Raw genomic sequence first — 26,006 nt, 5'->3', positions numbered from 1 at the left:
CTCAGGTCCTGAATCCAGTCACCTTCTCAGTGAAACCCTCCTTTACTCATCTAATTAAAATTGCAAATTACTTGCCCCCCATCCTCTTCCCAGATTTATTTTTCTTCATTGCAGTTATCACCACTGGATACATTGCATTTTCCACTTATTTATCCTCGTTATGGTCTGTAAGATCCATAAGAACAGGGACCCCTGCGCAGTGTTACCAGCTGTGCCTCCAGCACCTGGAAAGGAGCCTGTCACACAGCAGAGTGCCATCAACTTCTGCCAACCGAGTGGAGGAACGAGAACCTAAAACAGACCTTTCACAACGCGTCTCGGCCAGCCCCTACTCCTTCAAGCCATCGAGGCGGGACTTCGGACGGAAGAAGCCCTCCCCCGGCGGAAGCCGGGCCGGGGGGAGCGGTCTAGACCCTCCTCCCGACCTGCCCCGGGCTTATGCCCCGCCCACCCAAAAGTAGGGGAAAGGTCGGCGGTTCCGGCGCTGTGGCTGGAGCGGTAGGGCGAGAGCCGCTGGAAAGCTGCAGATACTGTGACTCAGACGGACCATGGCAGACCAGGCAAAGCCCATTAGCCCTCTCAAGAATCTGCTGGCCGGCGGCTTTGGAGGCATGTGCCTGGTGTTCGTGGGGCATCCGCTGGACACGGTCAAGGTGCGAGAAGGCTGGGGCGCGGGCCGGAGGGAGGAGGCCCAGGCAGGGAGCGAAAAGCAGGGTCTCCCTCGAGGCTCGGCCTAGGACAGAAGGGGTCCCGCAGGAGCTTCCACGAGAAGTCCAGGGAATTTTCATTTCACTCCTTTTGGGGGTCTGGGAAACTGTTCCTGCACCCCAAAGAGCTGAATGGCACAGAACGAGCAGCTTCTAACCGTTCACCAAGGTCTCTTGATTTATTTATTTATATATATCTATTTTTATATATTTGTCTCTTTAAGGCCGCACCAGCAGCATATTGAGGTTCCCAGGCTGGGGGTGGGATGGGCGCTGTAGCTGCCAGCCTATGCCACAGCCACAGCAATGCAGGATCCTAGCCTTGTCTGCTGCCTACACCACAGCTCATGGCAGTGCGAGATCCTTAACCCACTGAGTGAGGTCAGGGATCGAACCAGCGTCCTGATGGATGCTAGTCAGCTTCCTTAACCGTTGAGCCACGACAGGAACCACAGGGCCCTTGATTTAAATAAATGTCTCCGTCCGGCAGCCTCTTATCTGGTGCCACCTCTTTGGGAATGGAAGCTCTGACTTCTGCATTCCCTCATGTTATCAGCAAGTTAGAAACAGTTCATCTGAAAGCCCCCTTCCAGAAGAGAGCTAAAGACTGAGGCATCGTTTTTCTGGAACGTGTCTTTTGACACATTCCTCTGAGCCAGAGTGCTCCATCACTATTTCCTTTGCACCTTTCTTGACCCAGAGAGGGGCTTGACCAACTTAAACCTGTCACCCTACAGTAGCTTGAGTGGCTTCTTATGGGAAGTGATGATGTCCTCAGTTACTGAGCCTCTTCCAAGGAAAGCAGGTGATCAGCTTTGTCCAGGGCTGGGCAGATCCTCACAACAACTAAAGAAGCCATGGTCAGATTGAGGCTCTGGGAAGGGGAAAACACATCAGGGTTTGTTCCTTGTTTATTCTCACATGATGCCGCAATTCTTCCCCCTGAAACACTTTAAGAAAGTGACTCTTAAAGTGCTCTGTGACTTTGCATTCAAAGCTTCATCTTAGTTTTCTCACCTTATTTCTGAACACACACTTGGAGGAAATTGACAGATAATGGTGAGGTTGAGCCTGGGGAATAGACATGAGTCTATAGAGTGGGAAGCCTCTGTAGGGGACTTATATAATGCTGGACAGGGTTTCCTCAACAGAGAATTTGCTTTGGGGACATTCTCTAGGCAAGTTTGGGCAGGAAGCTCCTTGCTGTCTTTCATCTAGGAGAGGATCTGGGGTTATTCTATCACAAACCAGGATTAAAGCAGCCGGGCTGGTTTGGGCCCTGTGAAATATGAAATCAGATGTTTACTCAGTATTTGGTAAATGCCGTGTGTGTTAGGGCTTCCCAGACAGTGGTTATTGCTAAGCAGCACTGTCTAGTAAGAGAATAGAATTGCCTGGTTTCTCTTCTTACTATTGATCTATGTAGGTGGAAATCTTGTTAGTTCCAGGCATCTGGGGCCTCTCTTTAAAGACAAACAAAGCCTTGTTGTTCCCTTATAGGAGCTCTGTACCCTCTTGCCCTTTCTCCCCATTCCCAGGAAGGGCCCAGTGACCTCTGTACTGAAAAGTAAATGACCGAAAATGCTAAGTGGCAATTTTAATAGCCACAAAGTCTCCTTTTAGCTTAAGGCAGAACTGCATATTGCTGACTGCTATCATTTTGACCTCAGAGAGCCAGGTAGGATCTAATCAGAGTCTGGCTTGAAGGCACTTTCAGAGGTCCAAGGTGACTAACGGTGGCTTGAGAAGGCAAGAGCTGCAGCACTTCACAGTTGGAGCTTGGAAAGGCTCTATAGCAGGTGGTTAAGGGCTGGTTGAGTTCTGACTGAAGAAGTAGGGAGACCCGGACATTCTGCATAGGGGGAGGGCAGGAGTGAAGGTGAATATAGGCTAGGCAGTGGAAGCCAGGTTATAAAATAAGACCAGCCATGGAGGACTTTAATGTTCTTGCTGGGCTGGGGTGCTTGATGTCATGAGACAGGTATGAGATTTATACAAAATCACAAAAAGGTATCAGGCAGAAGTTTTGATCCATTTCTCTCTTCCTATTACTAGGGGAGGTTGTGCTTGACCATGGAGGATCTGAAGGCCAAGTAAGGGATTTTGGATGTAAAGCAGTGAGAGCCTCTGGATGTTTCTTGTGTAGTGTCCCATAAACACCTCAGACCTGCATGTTACCTCCATTGCCTAGAGAGAGAGTTTTCCTTAGTGTGGGATATAAGGCCTCAACAAATACAACAATGAGAAATTTCAAGTAATAGAGGAACAGCATGGTGAAAATGGTGTCTTGGAGAGGTTAGTATGATAGCAACATGAGAAGGATTTGGAAGTAGAACTCTGAGCACGAAAAAGATGGCAGAAGTCATTGGGTGTGTCGGTTATTTCTTGCAGTGTAACAACTACCCCAAAGCTTAGTGGCTTAAAACAGCATTCATTAATTTTCACAGTCTTTGTGAGACAAGATTTGGGGAGCCACTTAGGTAGGTGGTCTGGTTCAAGGATTTCTTGTGAGGTGGCACATGTTGGCTGGGATCCAGAATATATAAAGAACGCCTACAACTCAATGACAAAAAGCCATATAACTCAACTTAAAAATAAGCAAAGGACTTAAATAGACATTTCTGCAAAAAAAGATATATAAATGTGAAAAAAAGGAAAAATGTTCAGTGTCACTAATCATTAGTGAAAATAAAAACTATAATGAGCAGATACTGACTCACTGACTTTGAAAAACTTATGGTTTGCAAAGGAGACAGTTTGGGGGGTGGGGAGATGGGCTAAGGGTTTGGAATGGACGTGATATAAAATTGGGTTGTGATGTTCGTTGTACAACTATAAATGTAATAAAATTCATTGAGTTAAAAAAAAAAAACTGTAATGAGATCCTTTGTGATCCTTAACCTCAGCTGGTTAAGAACCTAGCATTTTTACTTCTGTGGTGTGGGTTCGGTCCCTGGCCATGGAACTTCTGCATGTTGTAGCTATGATCAAAAAAACAAAAAACAAAAACCTGTGAGATACTACCTCATACCCAGTAGGATGGCTACTATCAATAAAATAGCAAGTGTTAACAAGGATTTGATGACATTGGAACACTTATGTACTATCGTTGGGAATGTAAAATTGTACAGCCACTGTGGAAAACAGTATGCTAGTTCCTCAACAAATTAAAATTAAGATCCAGCAATTCCCCTTCTGGGTGTATACCTAAAAGAATTGAAAGTAGGGTCTTGAAGAGATACATGTACACCCCTGTTCATAGCAACATTATTCACGATAGCTGAAACATGGAAGCAAACCAAGTGTCCACCAGCGGAAGAATAAATAAGCAAAATGTGGCATATACATACATTGGAAATTACTGAGCCTTAAGAAGAAGGAAATGCTTTTCCTTTTTTTTTTTTTTTTTTTTTTAGGGCCGCACCCACAGCATATGGAGGTTCCCAGAGTAAGAGCTGAATCGGAGCTGTAGCTGCTGGCCTATGCCACAGCAACAACAACAGCAACATCAGATCTGGGCTGCATCTCTGACCTACACCACAACTCATGGCAACACTGGATCCTTAACCCACTGAGCGAGGCTGGAGATTGAACCTGTGTCCTCATGGATACTAGTCAGATTCATTTCCTCTGAGCCACGACAGGAACTCCAAGAAGGAAATTCTGACACTTGCAACAACATGGATAAATCTTGAAAACATTAGGCTATGTGAACTAAGTCCCCCCCAAAAAAAGGACCAATTTTGTATGATCCTACTTGTATGAGGTACTTAGTCAAAATCGTAGACAGAAAATAAAGTGGTAGTTGCCAGGGGCTGGATGTAAGGTGGAATGGGAGGTTAATGTTTGATGGATATAGAGTTTTAGTCCTATAAAAAGAGTTATGGATGGTGGTGATGGTTGCACAACCTTATTAATATGTTTAATACCACTGAACTGTACACTCAAAAATAGTTAAGATAGAGGAGTTCCCTTTGTGGCTCAGCAGGTTACAAACCTGACTAGTGTCCATGAGGATATAGGTTCAATCCCTGGCCCTGCTCAGTGGGTTAAAGATCTGGCATTGTCGTGAGCTGTGGTGTAGGTCGCAGACGTGGCTCGGATCCCATTGCTGTGTCTGTAGTGCAGGCCAGCAGCTGTAGCTCTAATTAGACCCCTAGCTTGGGAACCTCCATATGCCACAGGCGTGGCCCTAAAAAAGCAAAGGAAGGAGGGGAGGGAGAAAGAAAATGGTTAAGATGGTAAATTTATGTGTATTTTATGACAGTAAAAAATTGGGAAGGAAAAATATGGACAAAGGATCTTAAAGACATTTCTCCAAAGAATCAGTGGCCAATGAACATATGGAAAATGTTCAATATCATTATCCATCATTAGAATATAAATCAAAATCACAGTGAGATGTGGGTTTGATTCCTGGCCCCACTCAGTGGTTTAAGGATCTGGTATTGCTGTGAGCTATGATGTAGGTCACAGATGGGGCTCGAATCCCTCATTACTTTGCTGTGGCTGTGGTGTAGGCTGGCAGCTACAGCTGATTTGACCCCTCGCCTGAGAACTTCCATGTGCCCTGGGTGCAGCCCTGAAAACCACCACCACTACTACCACCAACAGATGATAGTAAGTGTTGGCAAGGATATGGAGAAACTGGGACATTCATACACTGCTGGTGGGAATTTAAAATGGTGCAGTCTCATTGGAAAACAGTCTGGCAGTTCCTCAAAAGTTTAAATACAGAGTTAGCATACGGCCCTGTGATGGTTAATTTTATATGTCAACTTACTTGGGCTCTTGGGTGTCCAGATATTTGTCAAACATTGTTCGGGTATATTGTGAGGGTGTTTTGGATGAGATTAGCGATTAAGGTAGACTGAGTAAAGCAGATTGCCCTCCTGAATTAGGTGGCCTTCATCCAGTCAGTTGAAGGTCTCAATAGAACAAAAACACTCCACCGTGAGTAAGGGGAAAACTCCTGTCTGACTTATTGAGCTGGGACATTGGTCTTTTTCTGCCTTTGGACTCAAACTGAAACATTGGCTCTTCTTGGGTATTGAGCCTGCCAACTTTTCAACTGGAACGTATGCCATCAGCTTTCCTGTTTCTCAGGCCTTCAGATTTGGAGTAGACCTATTCCGTTGGCTTTCCCAGATCTCCAGTTTGCCGACTGCAGACCTTGGGATTTGCCTGCCTCCATAATTGTATGAGCTAATTCCTTATAATAGATGAACAGACACATAAATATCCATATCGTATTGGTTTTGTTTCTCTGTAGAATCTTAGCCAATACAATACCCAAAAGAATTGAAAACATATCCACACAAAAATTTGGGGGCAGGGGGAAAGAAGTTCTCTTGAGGTTCAGTGGGTTAAGAATCCAGCATTGTCACTGCAACAAGTTGGGTTCCTGCTGTAGCATGGGTTTGATCCATGGCCCTGGAAACTTCCACATGCCATGGGTGCAGCCAAAAAGGGGGAAAATAAAACCTGTACACAAAAATTCATAGCACCATTATTCATAATAAAGAGTGGAGAGGAGTCCTGCTATGGTGCAGCAGGTTAAAGATCTGTCATTGTCCTTGTGATGGCGTGGATTTGACCTCAGGCCTGGCACAGTGGGTTAAGGATCTGGCATTACTGTGGTATAGGTGTGGTGTATGTTGCAGCTGTGGCTTGGATTCAATCCCTGGCCTGGGAATGTCTGCATGCCTCAAATGCAGCTAAAATAAAATTTTTTTTTAAATGTAAAAACATGCAATTTGTCATTATCTGATGAGCAGATAAACAAAATGTGGTATATTTATACATGAAATATTGTTTACCAATAGAGGGGGTTCTCATCGTGGAGCAGCGGAAATGACTCTGACTAGGAACCATGAGGTTTCGGGTTTGATCCCTGGCCTTGCTCAGTGGGTTAAGGATCTGGGTTTGCCGTGAGCTGTGGTATAGGTCACAGACACGGTTCAGATCTGGCATTGCTGTGGCTGTGGCGTAGGCTGGCAGCTGTAGCTCCCATTGGACCCCTATCCTGGGAACCTCCATATGCCGCGAGTGCAGCCCTGAAAAGACAGGAAAAAAAAGAAAAAAAAAAGGAGTAGAGGACTGAGATATTCTACAACATAGATGATCTTTGAAAACATTATGCTAAATAAAAGAAGCTAAGTGTGAAAGACCACATAGTGTATGATTTCAATTATATGAAATATGCGGGATAGGCAAATCCATTGAGAGAGAAAGAAGATTCATAATTGCCAGGGGCTGAGAGGAGAGAGGAGTGGAGTGTGGTGTGGAATGATGAAGGTGTTCTAAAATTGATTATAATGAGGGTTTCACAGCTCTGCAAATACACTGAAAACTAAAGTTCCCTCGTGGCCTAGCAGTTAAAAATTTGGCATTGTCACTGCTGTGGTTCAGGTTTGAAAAGTTTCCTGGCCTGGGAAATGTGTGTGTGTGTGTGTGTGTGTGTGTGTGTAACAATTTTTTTTTTTTTTTGTCTTTTTGCCATTTCTTGGGCCGCTCTCGCAGCATATGGAGGTTCCCAGGCTAGGGGTCGAATTGGAGTTGTAGCTGCCAGCCTACGCCAGAGCCATAGCAACGCGGGATCCGAGCCGCGTCTGCAACCTACACCACAGCTCATGGCAACACCGGATCACCGGATCGTTAACCCACTGAGCAAGGGCAGGGATGGAACCCGCAACCTCATGGTTCCTAGTCGGATTCGTTAACCACTGCGCCACGACGGGAACTCCGTGTGTAACAATTTAACTGTACACTTTTTGGTTTCCTGTGTTCGGCTGTGCACACAACTTGCAGAAATTCAATGGCCAGTGATCAAAGCTGTGCCACAGCAATGACCTGAGCCACAGCAGTGACAATGACACATCCTTAACTCGCTAGGCCACCAGAGAACTCAAAACTGTACACTTTAAATGGGTGAATTTTATGGTACGTGAGTTATATCTTAAAGCTGTTTAAAAAAATATTGGGAGTTCCTGTTGTGGCGCAGTGGTTAACGAATCCGACTAGGAACCATGAGGTTGCAGGTTCGATCCCTAGCCTTGCTCAGTGGGTTAAGGATCCGGCGTTGCCGTGAGCTGTGGTGTAGGCCGTAGACCCAGCTCAGATACTGTGTTGCTATGGCTATAGCTCTGATTCAACCCCTAGCCTGGGAACCTCTACATGCCAAGGAAAAATTGGACCAGGGAGTTCTGCTGAGGGGTAGCGAACCCAACTAGTATCCAGGAGGATGTGGGTTCGATCTCCGGCCTCACTAAGTGGGTTAAGGATCTGGCGTTGCTGTGAGCTGTAGTGTAGGCTGCAGACTTGGCTCAGATCTGGCATTGCTGTGGCTGTGGCATAGGCCAGCCAGACCCCTAGCCAGGGAACTTCCATATGCTGTGGGTATGGCCCTAAAAAGACACACACACACACACACACAAGATGTTGGCCCTAAAAAGACACACACACACACACACACACACACACACACACACACACACACGATGTTGGCCAGGACTGTATTCATCTAAAGTATTAGCTTCCATGTGGTTCATTCATATATGCTGGCAAGTTAGTGCTGGCTGGTGTCAGGAGGACTTCTTTCCTCCACAAATGGCTTCTTTAGGCTGCTTAAGTGTCCTCCTGACATGGTGGCTAACTTACCTCAAAGCAAATAATCTGAGGTGGAGACAGGCAGAAGCTGATCTTTTTGTTACTAGCCTTGGAAGTCACATAGCATCAGTACCACCACATTCTGTATTCAGTAGAAGTGAGTCACTGATGCTGGTCCTCATCAAGGGGAGGGGAATTAGGATTTAACTTTGTGTGTGTGTGTGTGTCTTTTTGCAATTTCTTGGGCTGCTTCTGCTGCATATGGAGGTTCCCAGGCAGGGGGTCCAATCAGAGCTGTAGATGCCAGCCTATACCAGAGCCACAGCAACTCAGGATCCGAGCCACGTCTGCAACCTACACCACAGCTCACGGCAGCGCTGGATCCTTAATACCCACTGAGCAAGGCCAGGGGTTGAACCTGAAACCTCATGGTTCTTAGTCGGACTCGTTAACCACTGAGCCACGATGGGAACTCCAGGATTTAACTTTTGAAGGGGAAGAATGTCAAAGAGTTAGTGGGCATATTTGAAAACCATCACACTGGGTAAGGATAGGTAAGGATTTGGCCTAAGAGAAGACTCCAGATGGAGAGAGGAAGAAATTAGGATTCTGGAATCATCTTTTGGTTTTTGTTTTTTTTTTTTTGTCTTTTTAGGTCCTCGCCCTTGGCACATGAAGATTCCCATGCTAGGGGTCTAATCAGAGCTACAGCTGCCAGCCTACACCACAGCCACAGCAACGCCAGATCCAAGCTGCGCCTGTGATGTACCCCACAGCTCATGGCAATGCCAGATCCTTAACCCACTGAGTGAGGCCAGGGATTGAATATGTGTCCTCAAGGATACTAGTCAGATTCGTTTCTGCTGAGCCACGATGGGAACTCCTCTGGAAGCATCTTGAGGAACTCTCCAATAAACTTAGTGTTCATGTGAATAAGAGGAGGAGAAGCAGGAGTTTCTGCTGTGGCACAACGGATTAAGGTTCTGGTGTTACCTATGGACTTATGCTTCAGCTGTGGCTTGGATTTGATCCCTGGCTTGGGAACTTCCATATACCATAGGTTAGGCTAGAGGAGAAAAAAAAAGAGAGAAGGAGGAGTTCCCTTATGGCTCAGCAGGTTCACTCGACTAATATCCATGAGAATGCGACTTTGATCCCTATCCTCACTCAGTGGGTTAAGGATCCAGCATTGCCATGAGCTGTGGTGTTAGTTGCAGATGCGGCTTGATTCTGGCATTGCTGTGGGTGTGGTGTAGGCTGTTGGCTGCAGCTCGGATTCGATCCCTAGCCTGGGAACTTCCATATACCACAGGTGCAGCCCTAAAAAGCAAAAGCAAAAAAAAAAAAAAAAAAAAAAAAAAAAAGGGAGAAGCAACAGGAAGTAGTTGGATGCTATAGTTTGAAATCCCAAGAAAGAAGGTAGCTGGCACAAATGGCACATTCATCCAAAGGATGAGATTCTGGAGGTGATTCGTGTAGGGAGAGCTTTTCCAGGCAGTTGGAAACGTAGCCCTAAATGTGGAGAGAGAAGCTCTGAAAATGGTTGAATAAAAGTTATCACTGAGCAGAAGCTGAAGCCCTGAAATCTGAGTTTTCTGAAAGGTATGATGGAACAGATGAATAATTACCTTGGAGAACATCTGGAGGAGAAAAGGAGACAAAGGAGGGGGTACTAAGAAGGGAGGTTTAAAGACAGAGACAGTTTGAAGCACTGGATACACCAAAAGGTGGGTGGAGAAGGATGAGAACAAGGAAAAGTAAAATTAACTCCACCTTACTCAGAAATACCTTTGTTGAGCACCTTACCTAACTACCACCAAGGTGTTGCAAATGGGTGTGGAGTGCCTAGAGCTTAGCTTTGCATTGGCCAAGTCTAGTTATTGGTACATCACTTGAACTCACTAAATCCAGTCTCTTCATTTGTAAACTGGTAATACCTGTTCCATTGGGTCATTGTGGGATCCATTATATCATAAATAAATGGCAAAAATAAGTGGCTGAGGGAATCAGAGGAATTGTCACTCTGTATAAAAGCATGCTACTAATGACTTCGATTAATGCAGGGTTTGAATAAATGGGAGGAATCCAGCCAGTAAATGGAATGTTGAAGACAGGCACACAGGTGCAGCTTTCTCTGTTCAGAGTTCAGCAGACAATTGGGCCATTGCTACCAACGGGCAGTTCTGATTCAGGGAAATTACTGTATTTCAGGTCCGACTGCAGACACAACCCCCCAGTTTGCCTGGACAACCTCCTATGTATTCTGGGACCTTTGACTGTTTCCGGAAGACTCTTATGAGAGAGGTATGGTATTTTGGTGCTGGGCATTCTTCTTATCCAGGGAAACACATTCACAGGGTTGATTTGTTACTTCCCTGGTAGATAGGGTGACTTTGTGTAGTTCTGCCAGAGGTTTAACCCATAGCTGTGGCTCTTTCACTGTGCCATCCTATGCCCTCCTATTGTCGTTGCTCTGGAGTCTTTGATAGTTCCTGCTGCTGATTGAAGCTAATAAAATGGTTCTCTCTTTTTATTTTATTTTATTTTTTTATTACTCAAATGAATTTATCACATCTGTAGTTGTGTAATGATCATAACAATCCAATTTCACAGGATTCCATCCCACAGCCCAAGCACATTCCCCCACCCCCGCAAACTGTCTCCTCCAGAGACCATAAGTTTTTCAATGTCTGTGAGTCAGCATCTGTTCTGCAAAGAAGTTCAGTCTGTCCTTTTTTCAGATTCCACATGTCAGTGAAAGCATTTGATGTTGGTGTCTCATTGTATGGCTGACTTCACTTAGCATGATAGTTTCTAGGTCCATCCATGTTGCTAAAAATGCCAGTATTTCGTTCTTTTTAATGGCTGAGTAATATGGTTCTCTCTTTTGAAAGCCATAATTTAGACCACAGGAAATTCATGAGGAATAATTAGAGATGTGAAATGGAAGAAAATGCAATCCTGGATACTCAGTTTGACAGGGGTCAGTGTCAGAAGTTCATGTAATGTAAAGTCTGGAGGAAAAGTCAGACAGTCTGAGGAACACTGAAAGAGGCCAGCAGAGTTTTCAAACCCCTAGATAAGGGCACTGAATTGGTTTGGGGTTATCGAAGTAACATAATAATTTTTCACATATTTCGTAGAGTGAAAACGGGATTTTTTAAAGAAGTTTAAATTACTAGTGATGTTTATTAGTCACTTCATTAGCACATGTGTGATAAGACCTTGTTGAGAACTTTTCCTTTCGAAGGAAAACAAAGAATAAAGGAAAAGTTCTTGTATTTGCTTTCTAAATATAATTCTCGTATGAATAAATATTAAATATATAGCTTTTTTTTTTTTTTTTTTTTTTTTTATGGCCACACTAGTAGCATATGGAAGTTCCCTGGCCAGGGATTGAATCCATTCTGCAGCTGCAACCTACACTGCAGCTGTAGCAATGTCAGATCCTTTAACCCACTGCACTGTGCCAGGGGTTGAATGCACACCTCCACAGTGGCCTAAGCTGTTGCAGTTGGATTCTTAACCCATTGTGCCACAGCAGGAACTTCAGGTATTTATGTAATATATAGAAACTGAGAAGCAGGTGTCACCCAGATAAAGAGGGAATGCTGGTAAGTGATGGACTCAGGCTGGGAGAAGAACTTTTTCCCAGGGTTCCTGCAGGACCCAGATGTGGGAGGAAGATTTTGAGGTGGAGTCATCCAACCACGCATGCCTGAGATAGTGCTGCTGTTTTTTCCTGTAAGACTCTCTTTCTTTCATCAGCCTGGAGTGGAAACTGATCAGTGTCCACTGGAGGCTTTGGGCTTCAGATCTGCTAAGAGTCCTCTGCCCTTATAGAGAGGCAGGATTACATACTTCTTGGTCAGCAGATGTTATTGAGCACTTATTTAATCGCTGGGCAATGTGCTGGGTGCTAGGGACCTGGCAAGAATTGTTTGTATAAACCCAGCTCTCTGCAGAGTTGAATAGACTTCCTTAGTCCGTATTTGTGCTTGTCCCTGGTTTTTGCTGTGCCAGATTGAGCTCTCTGCTCTCTGGAGCTGCCAGACAGGCCTTGGTTGTACAGCATGGAACTAAGTGGGACAGACAATGGAAATAAGGCTAGAGGAGCTGTTGGGAGGCATGGGTTTGGCCCTCAGGCCTTGGGCATCCTTCTTGGCCCGGGGTGGGGGAAGCTGTAGGAGGAACTTTGGAAGGGCTTTGTTACATGCTGCGGTTTTTTTTTTCTTTTTTTTTTTTCTTTTTTTTTAGGGCCACACCCGCAGCATATGGAGGTTCCCAGACTAGGAGTCCAATTGGAGCTACAGCTGCCAGCCTACTCCACAGCCACAGCCATATCAGATCCTAGCCGCATCTGCCACTTACACCCAGCTCCTGGCAACACCGGATCCTTAACCCACTGAGCAAGGCCAGGGATCAAACCCGCAACCTCATGGTTCCTAGTTGGATTTGTTTCCACTGCGCCATGATGGGAACTCCACAAGACAACTGTTTCTGATAAATGTGGGGATATTTTATGAAAGTTCTTCTTGCTTAGAGGAGAGGTAAAGGAAGGAGGCCACAAGTGGGAGGACATGCTACTTCTCTGTTTCAGTGATATATAGGATAGTTGTGTCTATAAACAGCTTCCACTTCTGTGATTCCTTACAGGGTGTCAGGGGGCTATATAAGGGCATGGCCGCTCCCATCATTGGGGTCACCCCCATGTTTGCTGTGTGTTTCTTTGGGTTTGGATTGGGGAAGAAACTGCAACAGAAACACCCAGAGGATGTGCTCAGGTGAGTACTTACAAGCCTAGAGCACCTGATGCTGTTCTGCCTGGTGGTGTGACACAGATAAAAGGAAAGAACCTTGGCAGACAGGCAGTGGCTGTCCTTCCAGACCCCCCAGGCTAGCTCCTGATTGCTCTGTATGAGGAAGGTGCTTGAGTTTCCTTTGCCCTGTGAACCTAAAGGGAAAAAGAAAAAACCCAAAGCGCTACTCCCTCGCCTTACCAGGTTGTCATTTCTTCTACAAGGTGTAGTACCACTTACTGGGGATGTTAGTAATACCCACACCAGAGCGTTGGGAGATCTGAATGCTAAAATGTGTGTAAAATGTCATGAAGGTACTTGGTGTTGCAGTAATGACAGCAGCAGCTTTGTTTTCCATTGCCTGGGTGGGAGAAGGGGAGCATCCAACTTTGGTTTTACTTCATTTTTATAACATGATTATAATAATTTCAGATATTGGTTTCTCTATTAAAGTGAAATAAATTAGTATATTTCCTTTTGGTAAACTTTAAGAAGTTGGATTTGAGTATCAAGAGGCAGATGAGGCAGAATTTTACTACAGAATTTAAAAAGTAGTTAATGAAAACCAGCTTCTTGGGATGCACGACAATTCTGAGTAGAAACAGTGGATGATGAGGCACGCTTAGTGTGAGCTGTACAGAATGAAACTCCTGGTGGGGGGTGGCTGCAGGCAGCACAAAACCCACCAGGCTGGCCAGGCTTGGAATCTGGGAGCTCAAGGGAGGAAGCCAGGGTGCCATGTAGTTGTTTACTGTCACTACTTTAGGTCAGAGCAGGCTGAATAAGGCTCTAGGTTAGAGAGAGATGCTGATAACACCTATTTGTTGTTTGTTTGTTTTTGTTTTTTTGTCTTTTTGCCATTTTCTTGGGCCACTCCCACGGCATATGGAGGTTCCCAGGCTAGGGGTCGAATTGGAGCTGTAGCTGCCAGCCTACGCCAGAGCCACAGCAACGCAGGATACGAGCCGCGTCTGCAACCTACACCACAGCTCACGGCAACACCGGATCCTTAACCCACTGAGCAAGGCCAGGGATCGAACCTGCAACCTCGTGGTTCCTAGTCGGATTCGTTCACCACTGAGCCATGACGGGAACTCCTCAACATGTATTTGAAATAGAGTTTCCGCTCTATTTCTGGAGTCCTTGTGACCCTCTGAATTTATAGAAATGTGACCAGTTTTTAGAAATAGCCACAGGTGACCCCAAATGTGGGTATGTGTGGGTTCCTTCTGAAGCTGTGTTTGACTGTTGGTAGTCCAAATGTCCCATGGATACATGTCCTCTCTGAGCACCTGGTCTTTTAGCTCATGTGCCAGCTCACAGCTATACCATGCACTGAGGCTCAGGCAAGTAAGTTAAGTTTTTAGCAAGATTTTCTAAGTTGTGGGGACTGTTGAGATGCTAGCTATAGCTTTGTCCTCCATTGTCTCTTGACCACTCTGGTATTGCTTATTTCAGAAAGAAAAGGAGATGCCAGAGGTGGCACAGGTAGTGATGCTAGAAGCCTCTAACTCCTCCAAATACTCAGTGTGGTTCTTTCTGTAAGGGTCTTGGTAAGGATCCACATCTCTGGCCACTGGGGGACTATTCCCTGCACAGAGGACCACAGGACCCATCACACTTGTCTGGGCACCATCCCTGACTTTCTCAGCATATTACAACACATTCCTTGCAACTTGTCTGGCTGTCTCGTAGCCTGTGGAAGTGGCCACAGCCATTCCCCCTGGCCTTGATACTGTCCTGTTCTCTGTCAGTCTTGGCTTAAAATGTTCTCAACCCCCTGGTGATCCAGAGAAGGGGACCTGGAGTTGACTGAGGTCTACTTCCTGGGTTAGAGGCTTTTTTACATAACAATCCTAAACTTTACAGATGAGGGATTAAAGCCCAGAGGAGCCTGTAAACTCGTCCATGGTCACTGTCAGGCCAGGGAAGGAAGGATTCTCCCATGTATGAGTGTGCATATGGCCCTCGTGACCAAGTTCACATTGCTCTTGGCACTGAGACCCCTGCCTTGAAAATTTGATGTCAGAGTATACCTAGAACTTGGCTTTTGTGTGAAATATAATTTATTTGTGCTAGACTTCTGTCCAGTCCAAATACTTATTTTTTCATTCAAAGTCATCCTCTTTACTGGGATTGCCTCTGTCCTGGGTGGCTAGTCACAGACACTTACCTATTATTTTGTTTTCAATATAGCTACCCCCAAATATTTGCAGCTGGGATGTTATCTGGTGTATTCACTACGGGAATTATGACCCCTGGAGAACGGGTCAAGTGCTTGTTACAGGTAAGGGTGTGATCTGGAGTAGGGGGCTGTGACCTGCGAGGGGAGGTAGTTAGTTTTTTCCATTGGGTATATAATTCTGTGTGAAAATTTATGTCCTTTCACCTCTTATAAAGGCTTCAGGTCAGTTTCAAGGTTTTCAGGAACGTGAAAGCAATTGTAGTAGAATCAACCAGGATAGTATAACAGCTCAACCAAATATCATACTTGGGAATTCCCTTTGTGGCTCAGTGGTTAACAAACCTGACTAGGATCCATGAGGTTGCGGGTTCAATCCCTGGCCACTCTCAGTGGGTTAAGGATCTGGCATTGCCGTGAGCTGTGGTATAGGTCGAAGATGTGGCTTGGATCTGGCATTGCTGTGGCAGTGGACCCCTAGCCTGGGTACCTCCATATGCCGAGGGTGCAGCCCTAAAAAGACAAAAAAACAAAACAAAACCCAACAACAAAAAAAATTATCACAACTGTGACAAGTTAGCCCATACTTATCCACCCTTCTTAGCAGCTACTTCAGGAATTCTGAAAGGTAAGTCATGTCTCATCAGAGGTGGAAGGGAGGCTGCTCCTGCCCAACATATCTCATGTCTGTACCCATTGCCCAGAGGCTCAGTGCCCTTAAAGTGTCTGGCTTGTTCCCAGGCCAAGGGTGTGAATTGGCTGCCTGCTTTACACACAGGACTCCTTTTAAAAAAAGTGTTACTGCTTTTTTCTTCTAATGGCTGATGCAGTGTAATACAGTCTTCACTAGAATTTTTTTTTTTTTTTTTTTTTTTTTTTTTTTGGTCTTTTTGCCTTTTCTCGGGCCACTCCCACAGCATATGGAGGTTCCTAGGCTAGGGGTTGAATTGGAGCTGTAGCCACTGGCTTATGCCACAGCCACAGCAACTCGGGATCCGAGCCATGTCTGCGACCTACACCACAGCTCATGGCAACACTGGATCCTTAACCCACTGAGCGAAGCCAGGGATGGAACCTGCAACCTCATGGTTCCTAGTCAGATTCGTTAACCACTGAGCTATGACGGGAACTCCTAGAAAATTTTGATAATGCAAAGAAGCACAAGAAAACAATGTATCACTGGTGGGACCACCCAGCTGAGGTAACCACTGTAATGTTTTCTATATGAATTCTAGTCTTCTTGGGTAAGCATGTTTACTAAAAAACATTATCTTTTGAAATAAAATTAGAGTCACATACTGCTGGTTTTATAACCAGCTTTTTTCAGTTGATTTGTCACAATATTTTGTGGTTATCTTTCTCAAGTGTCATTTTCTGCATTTTATTTCAATACATGACTGTCCTTTACCCATTAATCCCTTATCTGGGGGTATAACAAATTATATGCCGTAATGAGGATTTTTATAAATAAGTCTTTCCATGTGTATCTGATTATTTTCTTGGGATAAATTAGTATATTAAAGGTATGTACTTTTTTAGCAGGTTTTTTTTTTTGGTCTTTTTAGGACTGCACTCATGGCACATGGAAGTTCCCAGGCTAGGGGTCCAGTTGGAGCTGCAGCTGTTGGCCTACGCCACAGCCACAGCCACACTGGATCCAAGCCCCTTCTGGGACCTACACCACAGCTCACAGCAACGCTGGGTCCTTAACCCATGAGCAAGGCCAGGGATCGAACTTGCATCCTCATGGATACTAGCAGGTTTGTTACCGCTGAACCATCATGGGAACTCCCTGGGTTTTTTTGTTTGTTTGTTTAGGACCACACCCATAGCATATAGAGGTTCCCAGGCAAGGGGTTGAATCCAGGGTGTAGCTGCTGGTCTACACCATAGTCACAGCAAGGTGGGATCCAAGCCACGTCTTCTACCTACACCACAGCCATGGTAATGCTGGATCCTTAACTCACTGAGCAAGGCCAGGGATCAAACCTGTGTCCTCATGGATGCTAGTCAGAACTCCCTTTTTTAACAAGTTTTTAATGCACATTACCAAATAGCCCTGCTCTAAGGTCTGTCACTTTCTTTTCCTGTAGATAGTACAAAAGTGCTCCCTTCTAAGTAGACCCTGCAGCATCTAATTTGCAATCTCTGCTAGTCTGATGGGTGAAAATTTTGCATCATTTTAATTTTTCATCCTTTTAATTGTTGATGAGGTTAATTATTTTGATGCATATTAGCTCTTTGTATTTTTCCTTTGGGAAGTGCCTATTTGTGTTCTTTGCTCACTTGTTTATAAAATTAATTTATAAAAGCTTTGGACATATTTTAAAAATTTTTATACAGCTTTGTTATTATTTATTTATTTGCTTTTTTAGGGCCGCACCCACAGCATATGGAAGTTCCCGGACTAGGGGTCAAATTGGTGCTGCAGCTGCCAGTCTACACCACAGCCATAGTGATGAGGATCTGAGCTGCATCTTTGACCTATACCACAGCTCATGGCAATGCTGGACCTTAACCACTGAGCAAGGCCAGGGATCGAACCTGCATCTTCATGATACTAGTTGGATTTGTTACTGCTGAGCCCTGACAGGAACTCCTTTTATACATTTTCTGAAGGTTACACTCAGAGTTCCCGTCGTGTCTCAGCAGTTATGGAACCCAACTACTAACCATGAGGAAGTGGATTCGATCCCTGGCCTTGACTTATGTGTTAAGGATCCAGCATTGCCGTGGGCTGTGGTGTAGGTTGTAAATGCAGCTCAGATCCTACGTTGCTGTGGCTGTGGCATAAGCCGGCAGCTAGAATTCCAGTTTGACCCCTAGCCTGGGAACTTCCATATGGCGCAGGTGCAGCCCTAGAAAGACAAAAAAAAAAAAAAAAAGTATATATATATATATATATACACTGAGCAAGGCCAGGGATCAAACCTGCATCCTCATGGATGCTAGTCAGATTTGTTTCCACTGAGTCATGACGAAACTCCTCAATTTACATTTATTACAAAATATTGACTGTATTCTTCACATTATATAATACATCCTTATAGCCTGTCTTACACCCAGTAGTTTGTACATCCCACTCCTCCACCCCTAAAAGCTTTGGATATATTAAAGTTATTAATTTTTTATCATATGGAGCAAGACTTTTCATGGTTTGCATTTCTCACTTAATTTTGTGCATTTTATTTTATTTTGCTGTGGATTTGACCCTAAAAAGAAAAAAAAATTAAACTTTTAACTTTGAGATATTTATAGAGTCATATACAGTTTTTTATTTATTTTTATTTTTATTTTTTTGTCCTTCTGTCTTTTTCCGGGGCCACATATGGAGGTTCCCAGGCTAGGAGTCTAATTGGAGCTGTAGCCACTGGCTTACACCACAGCCACAGCAACGTGGGATCCAAGCCGAGTCTGCGACCTACACCACAGCTCACGGCAATGCCAGATCCTTAACCCACTGAGCTAAGCCAGGGGTTGAACCTGCAACCTCATGGTTCCTAGTCAGATTTGTTAACCACTGAGCCACAATGGGAACTCCCTATATATAGTTTTTTAAAACTATAGTACAACATCATACCCAGGATATTAACATTGATACTGTCAAGATACAGGACATTACCATAATGCTAAGGATCCCTCATTTAGCCCTTTGATAGCTATATCCACTTCTCTTACCCACCGCAATCTTTAACCACCCCTGCAACCACTAATATGAACTCTATTTCTATTATTTTGTAATTGCAAGACATATCAATGGAATCATAGAGTATGTAAATTTTTTAGATTGGCTTTTTTTTTTTTTTTTTTTTTTTTTTTTTGTCTTTTTGCTATTTCTTTGGGCCGCTCCCGCAGCACATGGAGGTTCCCAGGCTAGGGGTTGAATCGGAGCTGTAGCCGCCAGCCTACGCCAGAGCCACAGCAATGCGGGATCCTTAACCCACTGAGCAAGGGCAGGGACAGAACCCGCAACCTCATGGTTCCTAGTTGGATTCGTTAACCACTGCGCCACAACGGGAACTCCTAGATTGGCTTTTTTAACTTAATATAATTTTTTGGAGATTCATTCAGATTGTTGCATATATGAGTAATTCATTCTTTTTTAGTGGTTTGTGGTGTGGATATACTACAAATATGTTTACTTTTCATCCATTGAAGGACATCTGGTTTGTTTCCAGTTTTTGGCTATTATGAATAAAGATGCTATAAATATTCGTGCACCGAGGTTTTTCTGAGAAAATCAGTATTCATTTCTCTGGGATAAATGCCCAACAGTATAATTACTGAATCATATGTTAGTTGCATGTTTAGTTTTTAAAGAAACTACCAAACTAGTTACATTGTGTTGTAGGAGGCTAAGGATCCAGTGTTGTCCCTGTAGTGGCTTGGGTCACTCCTGTTCCATGGCTTTGATCCCTGTCCCAAGAACTCCACATGCCACAGATGCAGCCAAAACATTTTTTTTTAAGATTTTGATTTTTTCCATTATAGTTGATTTACAGTGTACTGTCAATTTCTACTGTAGAGCAAAGTGACCCAGTCATACATATGTATATTCTTTTTCTCACATTATCCTCGATCATGTTCCATCACAAGTGGCTAGATATAGTTCCCTGAGCTATACAGCAGGATGTCATTGCTTATCTACTCCAAATGCAATAGTTTGTATCTATTAACCCCAAACTCCCAGTCTATCCTGCTCCCTCCTCCTCCCCCCTCCTCCGCCTTGGCAACCACAGGTCTGTTCTCCAGGTCCATGAATTTCTTTTCTATGGAAAGTTTCATTTGTGCCATATATTATATCACAGATATAAGTAATAGAGTATTTGTCTTTTTTTTTTTTTTGTCTTTTTGCTATTTCTTTGGGCCGCTCCCGCGGCATATGGAGGTTCCCAGGCTAGGGGTCTAATCGGAGCTGTAGCTGCCAGCCTACGCCAGAGCCACAGCAACTCGGGATACGAGCCACGTCTGCAACCTACACCACAGCTCACAGCAACGCCGGATCCTTAACCCACTGAGCAAGGGCAGGGACCGAACCCGCAACCTCATGGTTCCTAGTCGGATTCGTTAACCACTGCGCCAGGTCAGGAACTCCCTGTCTTTCTCTTTCTGACTTACTTCTCTTTGTATGAGTGAGCCTCTAGTTCCATCCATGTTGCTGCAAATGGCATTATTTTGTTGTTTTTTTTTTATCGCTGAGTAGTATTCCATTGTGTATATATACCACGTCTTCTTAATCCATTCATCTTTCGATGGACATTTAGGTTGTTTCCTTGCCTTGACTCTTGTGAGTTGCTGTAATGAACATACGGGTGCATGTATCTTTCTCATTGAAAGTTTTGTCCTGATATATGCCTAAGAGTGGGATTGCTCGATCATATGGTTGTTCTGTATTTAGTTTTCCGAGGTACCTCAATACTGTTTTCCATAGGGGTTGTACCAATTTACATTCCCACCAACAGTGCAAGAGGGTTCCCTTTTCTCCACACCCTCTCCAGAATTTGTTATTTGTGGACTTATTAATGATGGCCATTCTGTCCAATGTGAGGTAGTAGCCAAAACATTTTTTTTTTTTTGGTCTTTTTGACTTTTTAGAGCTGCACCTGCAGCATGTGGAGGTTCCCAGGCTAGGGGTCCAATTGGAGCTACAGCTGCCAGCCTATGCCACAGCAACTCGGGATCCGAGCCAGGTCTTTGAGCTACACCCAGCTCCCAGCAACCCAGATCCTTAATCCACTGAGGGAGGCCAGGGATCGAACCTGCAAACTCATCATTCCTAGTCAGATTCGTTAACCACTGATACACAACGGGAATTCTCAGATTTTTTTCTAAGACTTTAATTTATACTTTATCTTTTACATATAAGTCTTTGACTCTAATTTTTTTTTTTTTCTCTTTAGGGCCGCACCCATGGCCTATGGAAATTCCCAGGCTAGGGGTTGAATTGGAGCTGCAGCTACCACAGCAACTCAGCATCTGAGCCTCCTTTAGATGTGTCCCACAAACTTTGACATATATATATGTATATATATATATAAAATACATATCTATCTATTTATTTTGCTTTTTTAGGGCCATACCCATGGCATATGGAAGTTTCCAGGCTAGGGGTCCAGTTGGAGCTGCAGCTGCCAGCCTATACCACAGCCACAGCAACGCAGGATCCAAGCCACATCTGCAGCCTACACCGCAGCCACAGCAGCGCTGGATCCTTAACCCACAGAGCAAAGCCAGGGATCAAACCTGCATCCTCATGGATACTAGTTGGGTTCTTATCCCGCTCAGCCGCAGTGGGAACTCTAGTTCAGTGTGTTTTCTAATATCTTTTGAGAATTCCTTTTTTGAATTACTTAAAAGAGTACTGTGTAGTTTCCAAGTGTTGGAGATTATTGATTTCTAGTTTGAGTCCATTGTGATTGGAGCACATATTCTGTGTTATTTACATTATTTAAAGTTTCTTGGAATTCCCATCATGCTACAGTGGAAACAATCCAACTAGGAACCATGAGGTTTCGGGTTCCATCCCTGCCTCGCTCAGTGGGTTAAGGATTTGAGTTTGCCGTGAGCTGTGGTGTAGGTTGCAGATGCTGCTCGGATCTGGTGTGGCTGTGGCTGTGGTATAGGACAGTAGCTGCAGGTTTGATTTGACTCCTAGCCTGGGAACCTCCATGTGCCATGGGTGGCGGCCCTAAAAAGACAAAAAAGAACAAAACTTCCTTTAGCCATTCTTTTCAGGTAGGTCTGGGAGTGACAAAGTCTCTTAATTTTCTTTCATCTAAGAATGCCTATTTCCCCTTTATTCCTGAAGGATATTTTCACTTGACGTAGGATTCTGGGTTGACAGCTCTTTTCTTTCAGCTTCTGTGTCATTTCTTTCTACTCTTTCTGGTTTCTAATGTTATTCTAATTTTTTTTTTTTTTTTGGCTGTGCCTGCAGCATATAGAAGTTCCTGGGCTACAGTTTGAACCCAAGCCATGGCAGCAACCAGAGCTGCTGCAGTAATACCAGTGCCAGATCCTTAATCCACTTTGCCACAAGGGAATTCTTCTAATTGTTTTTATCAGTAAGCAATGTGTTATTTTTGTCTGTCTACTCTTTAACTTTTTTTGTTTTTAGCTTTTAGCTGTGTTCATTGTGATGTGTTGTAGCATGGATTTATTTGGGCTTGTTCTGCTTAGGGTTTGCTCAGCTTCTTAAATCTATGTGTTTATATTTTTCTACTTTGGGAAGTTTTCAGTAGTTATTTCTTCAAGTACTTTTTTTTTTTTTCCTTTTTCTTTTTTAATGGCCACACCTGCGGCATAGGGAAGTTCGCAAGTCAGGGACTGAGTCAAAGATATAGCTGTAACCTCACAGCAGCTGTGGCGGCAGTGCTGGATCCTTCAACCTACTGTGCTGGGCTGGGGATCAAACCTGCACCTCGACAGCAACCTGAGCCACTGCAGTCAGGTTCTTAACTCACTGTTCCACAGAGGAACTCCTTAATACTTTTTTAGTCCCATTCTCTTTTCTCCTTTTTTTCTGGGACACAAATATTAGATTTTCTGTTATAGCCCCATGGGTCTCTGAGGTTCTGTTCGATTTGTTTCAATGTGTTTTCTTTCTGTTGTTCAGATTGGGTATTTTCCATTGTTCTGTCTTATAATGCTGATTTTCTTTTCTTTTGCTGTATTTTGCTATTGAGTAAGCCATCCACTGACCTTTTTATTTTGGTTGTATTTTTCTTTTTTTTTCTTTTTTGGTCTTTTTAGCACCGCACCTGTGGCATATGGAGGTTCCCAGGCCAGGGGTCTAATCGGAGCTGTAGCTACCACCTACACCAGAGCCACAGCAACACTAGATCTGAGCCGCATGCGTGATCTACACCACAGCGCACGGCAATGCCAGATCCTTAACCCACTGAGCAAGGCCAGGGATCGAACCCACAGCATCATGGTTCCTAGTTGGATTCATTTCCATTGCACCACGACAGGAACTCCTATTTTGGTTGTTTTTTTTTTTTTTTTTTTTTTTTTTTTTTTTTTGTCTTTTTGCCATTTCTTGGGCCATTACCTCGGCATATGGAGGTTCCCAGGCTAAGGGTCTAATCGGAGCTGTAGTCACCGGCCTACGCCAGAGCCACAGCAACGTGGGATCCGAGCCGTGTCTGCAACCTACACCACAGCTCATGGCAACGCCGGATCGTTAACCCACTGAGCAAGGGCAGGGATCGAACCCGCAACCTCATGGTTCCTAGTCGGATTCGTTAACCACTGCGCCACGACGGGAACTCCCCCTTTTTTTTTTTTTAATCTGTTTCAAGCATGTTAGTAATTACCCATTGAAAGATTTTTACAATGGCTGTTTAAAAACCTTTGCCAGGAGTTCCCATCGTGGCTCAGTGGTTAATGAATCCGACTAGGAACCATGAGATTTCGGGTTTGATCCCTGGCCTCAATCAGTGGGTTAACGATCCGGCATTGCCATGAGCTGTGGTGTAGGTCGCAGATGCAGCTCGGATCCCACGTTGCGGTGGCTGTGGTATAGACCAGCGGCTACATCTCCTATTTGACCCCTAGCCTGGGAACTTCCATATGCCGCGGGAAGCGGCCCTAGAAAAGGCAAAAAGACAAAAATAAAAAATAAAATAAAAATTAAAAAAAAAAAAAAACCTTTGTCAGATAATTCTAACATCTCTGTCATCCTGCTGTTGGCATCTGTTTTTATTTCAGTTTGAGATCTTCCTGGTTTGGGATATGATGCATGATTTTCTATTGAAACCTGGATATTTGCATATTTTATTGAGATTCTGTATCCTTCCAAAGAACTTTCTGTTTTGGCTGGCTTTCTCTGACACCACTCTAGCAGGAAGGGAAGGATGCTGCCTCATTACTGAGAAGTGGAAGTTTAGGTGCCCCACTTGGCCTCTGTTGACACTTCCGGGTGGGGCTCTTCTTTTTACTGCTGGGTGGGTATAGGAGTCCTAGTGTCTCTACTGACACCATGGTACAGCAGGGTGAGGTTACAGCCTGTCGGGGATGAAAGTCCTTATTCCCTACTTGGCCTTCTCTGACTCCACCCAGACAGCATATTGGGTACCTTGTTACAATTCCCCAAGGGTAGAAGTCTAGGGTCCTCACATGGTCTTTGCTAGTGTGAATGAGGGTGAGGCCACAGTTTTTTCTACATATATGGCTGGAGTAGAGTGTTTATTGTTTCAAATTTTTATGTCTTTGTAGGCTGTTTCTTTTCTGGTCCTTAGCTTAGAGAATGCAGGCTTTTGTTGGGTCTTCTTTTTGGTCTGTGCCTGTTGGTGTTCCTGGGTTGCCAGTTTCTTCTGAGATACATCAACAAGGAAAATCAGGGAGTTCCCGTGGTGGCGCAGCGGAAGGGAATCCAACTAGGAACCATGAGTTTGCGGATTTTATCCCTGGCCTCACTCAGTGGGTTAAGGACCCAGCTTTGCTGTGAGCTGTGGTGTAGGTCATAGACGTGGCTCCAATCCTGAGTTGCTGTGGCTGTGGTGTAGGCCAGTAGCTGCAGCTCCAATTCAACCCCTAGCCTGGGAACCTCCATATGTAACAGGTGTGGCCCTTAAAAAAAAAAAAAAGGAAAATCAAGGGAACTCACCACCGTGTCATTCCTCAGGTCCCAAGGTCTCTAGCCAGTCTGCTGCTTCTCTCAGACTTTCAGAGTCCTCTTATTTTATTTATTTATTTATTTATTTTTGTCTTTTTGCCTTTTCTAGGGCTGCTCCTGAGGCATATGGAGGTTCCCAGGCTAGGGGTCGAATGGGAGCTGTAGCCGCCGGCCTATGCCAGAGCCACAGCAATGCAGGATCCAAGCCGCGTCTGCAGCCTATACCACAGCTCACAGCAACGCCGTATCATTAACCCACTGAGCAAGGGCAGGTATCGAACCCGAAACCTCATGGTTCCTAGTCGGATTCGTTAACCACTGCGCCACGACGGGAACTCCCAGAGTCCTCTTATATTTGTTTAAAAAAAAAAAATGTCTAGGGTTTTTTTTTTGGTTGTTGTTGTGCTTATTAGCAAGAGGAATAGGGAAAATACTTCTTAGAAGACTATGATTTTGAGTAAGGTAATGTTTGTTTTAAGTAGCCTTGTCCATTAGTCTTTTTCTTCATGGCTTCTTCCTTTTCTGTTATGCCTCAAGTCCTTTTCTGCTCTTAGATGAGAAAATCCGCATTCATATTCTTCCCTTACGTGACCTCCACTACCGCTCATGGCAACACTGGATCCTCAACCTGCTGAGCAAGGCCAGGGATGGAACCTGCATCCTCATGGATGCCAGTGAGATTTGTTTCCGCTGAGCCATGTCGGGACCCCCCACACACATACCTTTCTGATTGATACCTTTTCTTAACCAGAACTGTGACTCTTTTTATTCTCATCTTCATTTATGTCCCTTGGAACTGTTTTAGAGTTTTATTTATGTAAATCCTGTTGGTTTTCACACATATATTTTATTGTTATTTTGAATGGGATTCTTTTCCATTATTTTCCAACTAGTTATTGTTGGTATGTAAGAAAATTATTGGAATTATATATTTATTTTGTAAATGTTTCTCCTTGGAATTATTAAATCTGAACTCTCTTTCCAGCTTTAATTACTCTTTGGTTGATGTCCTTGTATGTTCTGATTCCTTTTGACTCTGTACTTGCTGTGGATCCTGTACAGGGCTGTCTTTCTCTCAGATCTTTTCTGGG

At 44.3% G+C, this 26,006-nt stretch overlaps 1 protein-coding gene across 1 annotated transcript in view; it reads left to right on the top strand.

Moving 5' to 3' along the window:
* Positions 443-26,006, top strand: part of SLC25A20 (solute carrier family 25 member 20) — a 29,470-nt gene continuing 3,906 nt past the window's right edge. The window contains exons 1-4 of the mRNA XM_003483178.4: positions 443-653; positions 10,527-10,619; positions 12,972-13,099; positions 15,311-15,401. Of these exons, the coding sequence (XP_003483226.1) occupies positions 549-653; positions 10,527-10,619; positions 12,972-13,099; positions 15,311-15,401 (417 nt within the window). The 5' untranslated portion in view covers positions 443-548. The remainder of the gene's footprint in view (positions 654-10,526; positions 10,620-12,971; positions 13,100-15,310; positions 15,402-26,006) is intronic.

Source organism: Sus scrofa, chromosome 13 (genome assembly GCF_000003025.6).
Source record: "Sus scrofa isolate TJ Tabasco breed Duroc chromosome 13, Sscrofa11.1, whole genome shotgun sequence".
Classification (NCBI taxonomy): Eukaryota; Metazoa; Chordata; class Mammalia; order Artiodactyla; family Suidae; genus Sus; species Sus scrofa.
The sequence above is the reverse complement of the archived record's forward strand: the minus strand, read 5'-3'. Positions and strand labels throughout refer to the sequence as shown.